Source organism: Sus scrofa, chromosome 2, assembly GCF_000003025.6.
Source record: "Sus scrofa isolate TJ Tabasco breed Duroc chromosome 2, Sscrofa11.1, whole genome shotgun sequence".
NCBI classification, from domain to species: Eukaryota; Metazoa; Chordata; class Mammalia; order Artiodactyla; family Suidae; genus Sus; species Sus scrofa.
Window position 1 is genome coordinate 44,315,394 of NC_010444.4, and position 13,236 is coordinate 44,328,629.

The window sequence follows — 13,236 nt, forward strand, 5'->3', positions numbered from 1 at the left end:
AGGGACTCTTTCTAAGTGTATTTAAAATATATTTTTTATCTTAAGTGAACAAATGAGAACATTAAATGAATATTTTCCCTTGAGACTCACCATTGCTCGGCATCCCCAGACACCCACAAGGCAATGAATTCATGTGACCCTGAGGTTTAGCAGAGCTGCCCCCACCAACAGGTTGGCTGACAGGGGCCAGATTTGCTACCATTAAACCTAATGAGACATGCATCATATTATAGAATCATATACACAAAAGATGCACACAAGGTAACTGCATTGATGCATTGATTTTATTTTGCATTTAGTTTTAGTTTATTTCAAGGAAAAGAGTGTTTTCAGTTTCCAGAAGCATGCATACATGGATGTCTTCCATGCTATTTTTTAGTAGGTTGCTTTCATTGTAAATTAAACGAAGTAGAGTTCAGAGTCATAGTAACCTAGGAGGGAAAAAAGTAACAGAATGTTATTAATTCTTAGTTAACAGGCTCTTGTCATATGTTATACTAATTAATTTTTATATTGAGGATACTATTGTTGCCTTCAAGTTACAAGGAGAAGCTGAGGCTCAGAGGCATACTTGCCTATGGTCACAGTTAGTGGAAGACAGACACAGTATTTGAATCCGAGTCTATGCTCCAAGTTCATAACATTGTAAGGTATGCTCCAAAAGGGTAGGGTCATTACCTTTCAAATTCTAATGCTAGAGCTGGACCCCAATTAATACCCAGGGAACAGTGTTTTAAGTAAACAGGGTCTATATTTCCTGGCAGATGATGTCAGTGTCACAGGGAGAGACTGGAGAAACAGAGAGAAAGAGCCCAATGTTTCAGTTATAGGGATTATCAGTCCTTTCTCCAGACACTGGTGTGGGCACCTTGCCATGTGGAGGTTTTACCCCCATGCGCTCACAGAGGGTTAGGGTGTGGAATGCACCCCTGCAATACCCAGTCCTCTGTCCTCCCACCCGAAGGTACAAAAAGGGCAGTCACCTTCCTCCTGGAATCATCCCACTGCTCAGATCCAAAAGTTCCTGCGGCGCCCACCAAAGACTTTGAAGCCCATCTTGGTGGGCAACAGGTTGCTCCTCACCATGCTCCCAGATCTGCTGAGCAAGCCCACCAGCCGATGGGTCATGCAGGTGGCAGTGTTGCAGGATCTCTTCTGGACACTGATGCTGATTTGTGGGATAAAGAAAGAAAAGGCCCGTCAGTGAGAGGTTGAGTGCAGGTGCTGTACGACAGAATCGTCATGGAAGACTACTGCCTTGAGAGGACCAGTGAACCTTGAGTATTTCTGCTAGAAAAGGTCATCACAGCAGAAAATCCTAGGCCGTCAGGGGAAATGCCATAATCATCCCACAGACATGTCCAGGGGGGTCAGAAAACTCAAAAGTGACTTTAAAATATGCCTTCCTGGGCCTGACCAGAGGAAGAAAGGGATGCCCTGTTGTCCTTGGGCAGGGAACCTTACCCGGAGCCCTGTGCCCTCTGCTTCTGCATCTCACGGGCCTTCATCTGCTCATAGTCATTCACCATTGCAGCCAAAAGGAGGCGTGATTCCTCCTCAGAGAGGGTAGCAGGATCAAAAGGGCTCCCAAAGGCAGACCTAAGGAGGGGAAGCAAGCCTAAAAACAGGTTCTGATCTCCTGCCTGCCCCTCCCCAGGATAAACAGCCAGGTTGCCTGGTTTCTGATAGTTTGAATGGGAAAATAATTTTAGCTTAATGCAGTTTGAATGAAGGTGAAAAATGAGATGTGTAGATCCCATATCAGATTTAATAACAAATTTACTAGCAAAGTATTTGGCAAATTGGATACAATCCATTTCTTAAATTATGGTAATATGAGCATATACGTGTGCTAAAGGTACAAATATTTGATGAAAACAAAAAAGCATGCTGTGAGGTTTGATAAGTTATATAAAATTTACAATCATGAGTACTGTATATCTTATGTCTATTTACAAACTTTGTGTACACATAAAGCTTATGATAAACTTATAGGAGCGCAAGGCACTATCCATTGTTCTACAGAGCCACCTTATAATAAATTTATATACACGTTTATATTACATTCTCATCAAGTGAGTGTGCTTGTTGGCAGGGCTGTCTTACCTCATTGGTGCTGTGTGGAACATGCCTGCCTGGTACAGGACCAGGATGCTGAGAACCAGGAAGGGCGGAAATTTCCAGAAGCCCATGGTGCCCCTCTGCAAGGGAAGAACAATGTCACCACCTGTAGCAGTTCCAAGTTCATTGAGCCCACAGACCTGGGCTCTGCTCCTGCCTCTGCCTCCAACTCCCTGGCTTCCTGGCTTCAGGCTGCTCGTGTCCTTTCCTTTCACCATCATTTCCTCCTCAGCCAAGTGGACTGCTGGAAGATCCAGTGAGCCTGCAACATGTTTGGTTTAGCAAAGAAGCCTAGCAGGACAACTGGGTGAGGAGGTCTCCGTCCATAGCCCCCTGCCCAGCACACCCACACTCTCACCTTCAACCTGTTGGCCGGGACTCCTGGAGGACAGACTCGCAGTACCTGTCACCACAGCTTTTCCCATAGTGCAACCCATCAGCATCTCTCCTGATGCCTGATTTTTGCTTATACCTGGCTGGGGGGAAGGGGAGTTGGGAGGACATATCTCTGCAGTTGGAATCCCTGAGAAACTGAAGAACCAAATTTTACTGTCCAGCTGCTCCATACTCTGGCAAAGAGCACCCTGTAAGAAACAAGCTGGTACAGCCTTAAATTGGGACCCAAGATTAAATGGGGTGGCGGTGCGGGAGGGGGAGTTCCCAGAACCTTCAACTGGGGCTTGCGTTTAATAGCTACTTTCCCCTCAGTCATTGCACCTATTTGCCACCCATTTGCACTGTCCCAGGTCCCGACCCCATTTCCAGCGATCCTTGTAGGTAAGAGGAGATGGGATCCATGAAAGTTTCTTCTGCTCAAAGCTATTCCTGCATCCTCCTCTCCCTGAAGTGCCTGGAGAGCTCCAAAATCCCAACACGGACCTAAGCACGTCTGCTGCGGGGACAAGACTGGAGCCCAGCTCAGCTCAGGAAGAGTAGAGCAGGGAATCCCCGAACTGAGACCATCCAGAGTTACCTGTGAAAGGAGCCTAGAATGAATTGCGCAGTAAGGCATATTACAGGATGAAGAGACCCAGAGAGAAGTGGACAGGAACTTTGAGACGGGAAAAGAGATCAGCTAAGAAAATCCAATGGAGAGAGAGGGAAGGGAGGAGAGGGAGAGAGAAACAGAACCACAGCTTAGCAGGAATCTCCGGGCTTACCGGGCAGCAGGAACCAGGTGGACTGGAGCAGAGGAGGGAGCAGAGGCAGCAGCGTTGGCGTCAGGCGATGGCACTGTGGAAGAAGCGGCAGAGACACTTGAGGTGGGTAGTGCCTCTAACCCTTCCCCGCACCAGCAGCTGCTCTTATTCCCGCCGCTCTGAATCTGGGGTGGTCCCAGAGCTCCAGGCAACCAATGAGAGGAAAGATCCTGAGCCCCAGGATTGTGTCACTACTTGCGTCCAGAACCTGGAGCATCCAACAGGACCACCCCACTTGTATTTGCATTGAGGTCATTGATGGCGGGGGTGGGAGGGGGTGGGGAGGTTGGTGGGCACCAACGAAAAACACACGCAAAGTGAGCAGGAATTTAAGGACAGTTTGACGTCATGGTAAACTTTACCTGTTCGGTTTCGCAGGCTCACATCCCTCTCCATCCCCAGCTATGTGATCTTTGTAGAGCAGAGTCCAGCATTACAAGGCATCCCCGGTCCCCTAAGACTACCATGTCCAAGTGCGGTTTGGGAGGTTAATGCGCAGCAGGTTGATGATTCTGTGCCCAAGCAGGGGGTCTGATTCAGGCAGCTGGAATCAAGCACAGGAAGGCAGGATTTGTGGGAAACAAGAGGCAGGATCACAGTCTTTGTCACACGGAAACTTTGTTCCAGCTGTGCCTTTTCTAGGTAGTAAGATCATCGGGCTAGTGTCTTCTAGCACCTCAATATATTAATTTTTGGAACGGGGCATCATATTCCCGTCTTCAAGGAGTGGTATCATTAGTAGCCATGTACCTGCTCTCCACCCAGGGAGGGATCGAGAAGAGCTTACCAGGGAAGTGCAGAGGGGATTCTGTGCGATCGAGATCCATTTGCCCAATCCCCACCTCTGTGCGGATGTCTGGAGTCGCGCTGGGTGGTCGGTCCACCATATGGGGAAAGATGGTGCCCTACTGGGCTTGGGCAGGGACGTGCACGGCATAGATGCTTCCCAAGCCGCCAAGCCGACCTCCAGCCCCACTCCTCCAGCCCCACCATTCATCATCTAAGCCCATCAATGTCCCAGAACCATTTGCCCAGCTGCCCCTTGCTTCCGGCTGCTGTTTGCCAAGATGTTCCAGTGACCTGTGATTCCAGCCCTGTGCCCACATCTACCCCAATCCAGTTCGGATGCTGCCCAGGATCACCGTGTCTGAGCACACAGCGATAAACCGCAGCAGCCTGTACAGACCCTCCAGCGCGGCAAACGCTGCAACAGCATCGGGGGCCGGTGGAGGGCAGCAAGGACCCCAGTTAAGTGGTTCCCCCAGGCAGAGCCGAAATTAAACCGAACTCTGCCATGAGTGTGACCCGAGCCACAGGTCCGAACCTGAGCCTTCTCTATATCTTCCCGCACACCTGCCTCGCGGCACATCTGTTCCCCTTGCCGGTTTGTGCTCTCTGGACTCGGAACATCTCATTTACAAGATACCCTTATTCAACTTTTCTCCTTCTTCGCAAGAGAATAAAATATTGGGGCTAGGGAATCGGGTGCTTGCATCTCGCTCTCCTCAGGATAGACAGCGGATCGGGAGACCAAGGGAACGGAAAAACTGGTTCATAGAGGTCAGGTGCACTCCAGGATGAAGGCAAGGTGAGAAAGAGAAGAGTTCAGGATGGCGGACTGCTCGGGCTCCGTAAATCCTGGTTTCTTCTACAAGCAAAAATTGGGTGCACAGACCAGAGCAGGGTTTGGGGGTTCAGCACTATAATTATGAGTACTCGGCTAGGCTTTCCGTGAGGATTTAGTTCCAAGACCAAGTTCGCTAACTCGGGGTAACAGATGCGGTGCTGCATGTAAATTGGACTCTGCTACTTAAGACTGTGATAGGTGAGGCTTCAAAACTCAGGCGCAAAACACTTTTGCAAAATAAAATCCAAAACCTGAGATTTCCGACCTATCAATCTTCTGAAATCATTTGTAAGTATGTGTGTCTGGGGATGTCTTTTTTCATTGGAAGAACCACAGCTTTAATCAGTGCAAAGGTGGCTGCACTATGGCTAAGAAACGACTCCTTTAGAAGACAAATTTGTGACTATGTTAATTTGTAGGCTCAGCATTCTACCCTTGGCTGCCACTTGTGCCTTTCCTGTTCAAAGCCAACATTCATTCCTCACTCAGAAATCTTTGGCGCCTACACACAAAGGGCTGGGGATGAGAGGCAGGAATCAGGGTCTGCCCCCAGAGGGTGCTAACTTAGCCTCCAGCAGTTTTAAGCTTTACTTGGAAAGAAAAGCCAGTCTCTCCAGTGAGGGAGGGGCTGAGATGAACTCCTTCCTCAAGTCCTCTGACTTTCCAAGAAGTCCTGGCTCTGAGCTGCGGGTAAGTTTACAAAACAACATCTTTTCTTTAGCACTTAGCACCATGTTTTGCACATGAGGTGGCACTCGCCCAATGTTTGTTGAATGAATGTGAATGGAAATTCATTTCCTCTGGCAGATTCACCAAGGCAGTCTCCCTGCTATGAGAGGGCTCTAACTACAGCCTGCAGAGCATTTGGACCTAGTTAGGTAGAACAGGATTTGCTTGGAGCACAAAAGTACCCTTTCTAAATTCTAGGGTTCACTAGTCTGAGTTACAGAACCAGTCTCCTCTGCGCCCATCCCTGATTTACCAAGTGCACTCGAAATTTTAGACCTTCAGCAAGTACCGATTACTTGTATTGCACGCAGCCCTCCCTGAAACTTCTTAGGACTGAAGCACTAAACGGTACTGAGGTAAAAGTTCCATGACTAGCTGGCACTTGACTGTACAATCTTATTTCATTATGTTTAAACCTCAAAATTAGCATCAGGTAGCCACAATCTAGTGTGGAAAAAAAAATTACACCTCCTGATAAACTCTGAAGGCTATGTTATTTCCCTTCTTTTAAATGAAATTCTTGTGCTTATTATAAAAAAAAAATTTCTAAAAGATGATTTCTCAGAGTGTACTGGAGACCCATATCTGTCTGAAAATTCTTAAAAATTTTTTTCCATTTTCTTCCAGATCTTAGGGGAAAAGCTTTCAGTTTTCCACCCTGGATTATGGTGTTGGTGTTGGTTTTTCATATATAGTTGTATTGTGCTGAGGCAGTCTCCTTCTATATCTAGTTTTTGTTTTTAATCCTGAAAAGGTATTGAATTTTACCAAATAATTTTCTGTATCAGTGGAAATAATCAGGTGTGTTTTTCCCTACATTCCATTATTGTGATATAACACTTTGATCAATTTTCATATTTTGAATCATCCTTGCATTCCAGAAGTTCATCCCACTTGGTCATGTTGCGGGATCCTTTTAATACGCTTCTGAATTCAATTCCCTAGCATACTGTTGAGGGTTTCCACATCCATGTCATAAAGGATTTTGTCTGTAGGGGTTTTCTCCTTGCAGAATCTTTCTCCAACTTTGGTATCAGAGTAATGTTGGCCTGCCTCATAGAATAGGTTAGGGTGTGTCCTTTCTCTTCAGGTTTTTGGAAATGTTTGACAAGGATTGGTATTCGTTTTCTTTAAATGTCTGGTACTATTCACCAATGAGGCCATCGTATCCAGGGCTTTTCTTTGTTGGAAGATTTTGGATTAATGCTTCATTCTCCTTCCTAGTCATAGGTGTATTTGAATTTTCTATTTCTTCATCCTTCCATCTTGGTAGGTCTTCTGTTTCTAGGTATTTGTCCATTTTATCTAGAACATCCAACTTTGTGTACACTTATTCATTGTACCTGTTATTATTCTTTTTATGCCTATAGGCTTGGTAGTAATGTCCCCTCTGCCATTTCTGATTCAGGAATTTGAGTCTTCTCTTTTTTACTTGTCCCTCTATCTAATACATTGTCACTTATGCGATGCTTTTGAAAAACCTTCTCTGGTGTCTCGCTAACCTCTATCCTTTACCACTCCTCTATCCTTTGTTATTGCTTCCTTCTCATAGGTTTGAGTTTAATTTGTTCTTTTTTTGGTGTAAGTTGTAAAAAGTTGGGATGTTGATATGAGATCTTTTTGATTTTTAATGGAAGCATTTAAGGCTTTAGCATTGCTTTCGCAACATCCCCTAAGTTTGGTATGTTGTATTTTCATTTTAAGTCATCTGTAAATGTTTTCTAATTTCTGACTATGACATCATCGTTGATCCGTTTTTTTGTTTGTTTGTTTGTTTGTTTCAAAGTGTGGTTTCATTTCCACAAGTTTGTGGTTTGTTTTTGCCGTTACTGATTTCTAACATTATTCTGTTGTGATTGGGGAAGATACTTCTTATGGTATCTGTCTTTTGATCTATTGAGATTTAATTGGTGGCTTAACTTACGGTGTGTCCCAGAAAATGTCCATGTGCACTTGAGAAGAAGGTGTATGCTATTGTTGCTGGGGAGAAAACTCTCTCAATGCCTGTTAGATCTTGATGGTTTATTGCATTAAGTACTCTTATTTCCTTGCTGATCTTCTGTCTGATGGTCTAGCCATTATTGGGAGTGGGATATGAAGTCTTCAATTAGTGTTGTAGAACTGTCGATTTCTACCATCCATTCTGTAAGCTTTTGCTTCATCTAGTTTGCTGATCTGATAGTAAGTATGTAACTGTTTATAATTATTATATCTTCTTGCTCTACTAAGCCTTTTATTGCAATGTAACATCTTATTTGTGTCTTGTAACTTTTTTTGATTTAAAGTCTATTTTCTCTGCTATTAGGATAGCCATGCTTGCTCTCTTTTGGTTACGATTTGCATGGAATATCTTTTTTTATCCTTTTACCGTTAACACACTTGTGTCTTTAGATCTAAAGGGAGTCTTCTATAGCTAGCATGTAGGTTAATCATGTGTCTGTCCTTTCTGCTAATCCTTGTCTTCTGACTGGGGAGCTTAATCCATTTATCTTGAAGGTAATTGCTGATAAGGAGAAACTTACTTCTTTTTATTTCACTATTTGTTTTCTGTGTGCCTTAGAGTTTTTCTTTCCCTTGTTTCCTACATTACTGCTTTCTTTTCTGTTAACTTCGTTTTGTATTATATATTTAAATGCCTTTCTCATTTCCTTTTTTTGGAATTCTATGGCTATTTTCTTTGTGTCTGCCATAGGGATTACCTTTAATATCCTCAAGCTGTACACTCTAATCTGAATATATACCTGGAAAACCTCAATAACATACAAAAACTTAGCTCCTTTGCATCTCTGTCCCCACCCCTTTCAGCTGGTGATGTGACAGAATTATATCCTTACACATTTTGTGCCCCAAGGCATTAGTTCCTATGCTGAGGCTCAACCTCAGGTATAAACTTAAGGTCTTCTCAGGTCTCTTCTGAATTTTTCCTTGTGCATGAGTGGTCACTTTCTAATTTCGCCTCTATATGCAGCATTTTTAAAAATTTTTAACCTTTTTTTAAGTTTACTTTTTAATTTTTTTTAAGTTCCTGGGCCAGGGATTGAACCTGCACCACCACAGTGATCTGAGCCACTGCAGTGACAACTGCTAGAACCTTCACTTGCTAGGACACAGCAGGACTTCCTCCAGTTGTTTTTGAATAGCCTACCCTTCACTATGTTTTTTTTCCATGGGCAAAAGAGAAAACTGAAGAGGAGAAAAATTGGGCACTGGTCCTTAAATCTTCTGGCAGTTATTTTAGGCAGAGAAGAGCCTGCTAGGATGAGAGGAGGTGCAACCACGATGCCTCTCAGACCCACGTCCTTGCCTAAACCTCGGGATAAAACTAGTGGTCAGCAGTCAGATCACAGATCCCTGATACCTGGAGGACAAGGTCCTTTTGGTCCACTCTGGCTTTCATTGCAATTTTCAGACCAAGTCTTCCCTTTGGAGTTGCAAGCCTTCAGCAGACTCCAGAGTTCTAAAGTGATGACATAAGACAGCTTTACCAGCACAGCTGTTGGCTGTGAGGGGAGACAGATACCCAAAGTATTTGTCTTGTTTTACTGGCCTTTTCCCCTTAACCTACGGTCCTCAAGGTTCATCCTTTTACAGTATATGTCAGAATTTCCTTCCTATTTAAGGCTGAATAGTATTCCATGGTGTGTGTGGGGGGGCTGTGTGTGTGTGTGTTTGTTTTTGCTTATCCGTTCATCAACTGATGGACATCTGGGTAGCAGCTTCCATGTTTTGGCTATTGTGAATAATACTACTATATAAATGAGTGTACAAATATCTCTTTGAGGCCTTGTTTTCAGTTCTTTTGGTTGTATATCCAGAAGCAGAAATACTAGATCATATGTTAAATATATTTTTAATTTTTTGATAAACTGTCCTACTGTTTTCCACAACTGTATGTTTTCACTTTCTGCCTATACATGTATATGCATTTGCATTTATATGGTGCATCAACAGCATACCATGGTTCCAATTTCTCCATGTTTTTGCCAACATTTTTTATTTTCTGGGTTTTGTTTGCTTGTTTGCCATGCCTGAGGCATGTATAAGTTCCCCAGCCAGGGCTCTAACCCGCACCACAGCGGTAACAAGAGACACGCAGTAACAATACTGGATCTTTAACCTACTGCACCATAGTGGGAACTCCATCTTTCTGTGTTTTTTTGTGTGTTTGTTTGTTTTTATAACAGCCATCCTAAAGGGTATTAGCTGTATCTCATTGTACATTTGAATTGCTTTTTCCTAATGACTGGTGAGGTTATGAGTCTTTTCATGTGCTTATTTGCCATTTCGGGATCTTCTTTGGTGAAATGTCTACTCAGATTCTTGATTCTTAGAATTTCTTTATATATGTGTGGATATTATTCCCTTATCAGATATATGATTTACAAATATTTTGTCCTATTCATGGAATTGCCATTTCTGTTGACAGTTTCTATTGATTAAGAAATTTTTCAATTTTATTAATTCAAATTTGTCCATATTTTCTTTTCTTACCTATAGCTCTTGTATTATATTCAAAAAATAATATCAGGAGTTCCCATTGTGGTGCAGTGGTCAACAAATCCGAGTAGGAACCATGAGGTTGCGAGTTGGATCCCTGGCCTTGCTCAGTGGGTTAAGGATCAGCGTTGCCATGAGCTGTGGTGTAGGTAGCAGAGGCAGCTCGGATCCCGTGTTGCTGTGGCTCTGGTGTAGGCCTGTGCCTACGGCTCCGATTAGACCCCTAGCCTGGGAATCTCCATATGCCGCGGAAGCGGCCCTAGAAAAGGCATAAAGACCAAAAATAATAATAATAATATCAAATTCAATATCAAAAGGCTTTGTGTTATGTTTTCTTCTAAGAGATCTATCCCTCTAGGTCTTACATTTAGGTCTTTGAGCCATTTTGAGCTAATTTTTGTACACAGTGTTAAGTCTAGGCTCCAACTTCATTCTTTTGCATGTGGACATCCAGCTTTCCCAACACCATTTGTTGAAAAGTCTGTCCTTTCCTTACTGAATGATCTTGGCCTCCTTGTCAAAAATCATTTGACCATACATATATAATGGTTTATTTCTGGGCTAAATCATTGCTCTATATGACTGTCCTTTTGCCAGTTCCACATGTTTTGATTAAGGTAGATTTGTAGGAGGTTCTTTAAAAAGTGACATTTTATATTTTTGAGGGCCATGCCTGTAGCATGGAGAAGTTCCCAGGCCAGGGATTGAACCCACACCACACTAGTGACCTGAGCCTCAGTAGTGACAATGCTGGATCCTTAACCACTAGGTCCCCAGGGAACTCTGACATTTTAAGATTTTTATAAATTGAGGTATATTTGACAGGTAACATTAGATTGGTTTCTCATGATTTTGATATTTTTATATATTGCAAAATGATCACCACAATAAGTCTACTTCACATCTACCACAAACTATAGTTAGAAATTTGTGTGTGTGTGGTTAGACTTTTAAGATCTACTCTCTTAGCCACTTTCAAATATGCAATATGGCATTTTAACCATAGTCAACATGCTGTATATTACATCTTCATGACTTTGTTTATTTCAGAATTGGAAGTTTGTAGTTTTGACCCCTTGCACTCACTTTTCCCACCCTCCACCTCCTCCCCTCTGGCAACTATCAATATGTTTTCTGTATCTGTGAGCTCTGACTGATTTCACTTAACATAATGCCCTCAATGTTCATCCCTGTTGTCACAAATGGCAAAATCTCATTCCTTTTTATCACTGAATAATATACATACGTATATATTTGTGCATGTATTTTCTTTTTTTGTCTCTACACAATCAAAACTCCTATTCCCTCAAGACAACTATCTGTACACATTTGTCCTTCAGCATTTCTGAGTTTAATTCATGTGATGGAATTAAACTGATGTAACATGTTAACCCTACAGTAAATAACCCGCAGGTTGAAGTAAGTGGATTTTTTTTAATTAAAAAGTTTTTTAAAATTTAAAGTATAGCTGATTTAGAATGTTGTGCCAATTTCTGTTGTACAGCAAAGTGGCTCAGTCATACATATATATACACTCTTTTTTATTATTATTATTTTCTACCATGGTGTATCTGAGGAGTTGGATATAGTTCTCTGTGGTATACAGTAGGACCTTGTTGATTATATTTTGTATTTTCTTTATCCATTCCTCTATCTGTAGAAACATGTTTCTTCCATATCTTGGCTATTGTAAATAACACTGCAGTGAACAAAAGGACGCATATATCTACTCAAGTTAGTGTTTTTGTTTTCTTTGGATAAATACCTAGAAGTGGTATTGCTGGTAGTTCTATCTTAAACTATGTGAGGAACCTCCATGCAGTTTTCCATAGTGGTTGCATTCCCACCAAGAGTGCACAAGGGTTTCCTTTTCTCTACATCCTTCCCAACACTCGTTATCTCTTTTTCTTCTTGTCATTCTAACAGGTATGCGGTGATATCCTATTATGGTTTTGAATTGCATTTCCCTGAATAGGGATATTGACCACCTTTTCATGTATTCGCTGGCCATGTATATGTCTTTTTTGGAAAAATGTCTATTCAGATCTTCTGTCCACTTTTTAATTGAATTTTTGTTTGTTTTTTAATTTTACTATCGACTTGTATACATCTTTATAAATATTGGATATTAATCACTTATCAGATATATGATGTGCAAATATTTTCTTCCTTTCAGGAGGATGCATTTTAATTTTGTGTATGGTTTCCTTTGCTGCGCAGAATCTTTTTAATTTAATTTAATTACAAGATGTTGAATGTAGTTCCCTGTGTTATTTCTATTTTGTAGGAAAGTTCATGTGTATCCTTTTTTAGAGTTCACATATAAGAGATATCATATGGTGTTTGTCATTCTCTGTCTGACTTGCTTCACTTAATATAATAATCTCTAGGTCCATCCATGTTGCTGCAAATAACACTTTTTTGTTCTTTTGTATGACTGAGTAATATTCTATTGTGCATATGCACCACATTTTATCTATCCATTCATCTGGTGAGGGGCATTTAGGTTGCCTCCACATCCTAGTTATTGTTAATAGTGCTGCTATGAATACTGGGGTGCATGTATCCTTTCAAGTTATAGTTTTCACCAAATATATGCCCAGGAGTAGAATCTCTGAACATATGGTAACTCTATTTTTAGTTTTTACGGGAACTTCCATACTGTTCTCCTTAGTGGCTGTACCAATTTACATTCTCACCAACGGCGTAGGAGAGTTCCCTTTTCTCCACACCCTCTCCAGCAATTATTATTTGTAGACTTTTTTTTTCCTTTTTTACCTGCACTCATGGCATGTGGAAATTCCTGGGCAAGGGATCGAATCCAAGCAGCAGCTGTGCTCTATCCCACAGCTGTGACAATGCCAGACCCTTAACCCACTGTGCTAGTCCGGAGATTAAACCTGCACCACCACAGAAACAACAGCAGATCCTTAACCCACTGCACTACAACAGGAACTCCCTTTGTAGACTCTTTGATGCAGCCATTCGAACGGTTGGAGGTGATTCCTCATAGTGATTTGATTTGCCATTCATTAATAATTAGTGATGTTGAGCATCTTTTCT

At 42.2% G+C, this 13,236-nt stretch overlaps 1 protein-coding gene across 8 annotated transcripts in view; it reads right to left on the bottom strand.

Annotated features, from left to right (window-relative positions):
• The window catches only part of CALCB (calcitonin-related polypeptide beta), a 51,568-nt gene continuing 38,594 nt past the window's right edge, over positions 263–13,236 (bottom strand). For 5 of the 8 annotated variants that reach the window (XM_021080195.1, XM_021080183.1, XM_021080204.1 and 2 more), the window contains 7 exons: positions 3,683–3,864; positions 3,282–3,354; positions 2,480–3,094; positions 2,107–2,383; positions 1,465–1,599; positions 984–1,168; positions 263–431 (listed from right to left, as the gene is read on the bottom strand). In XM_021080195.1, coding sequence (XP_020935854.1) covers positions 1,009–1,168; positions 1,465–1,599; positions 2,107–2,383; positions 2,480–2,687 — 780 coding nt within the window. In that variant the 5' untranslated portion in view covers positions 2,688–3,094; positions 3,282–3,354; positions 3,683–3,864 and the 3' untranslated portion in view covers positions 263–431; positions 984–1,008. 8 annotated transcript variants of the gene reach the window in all.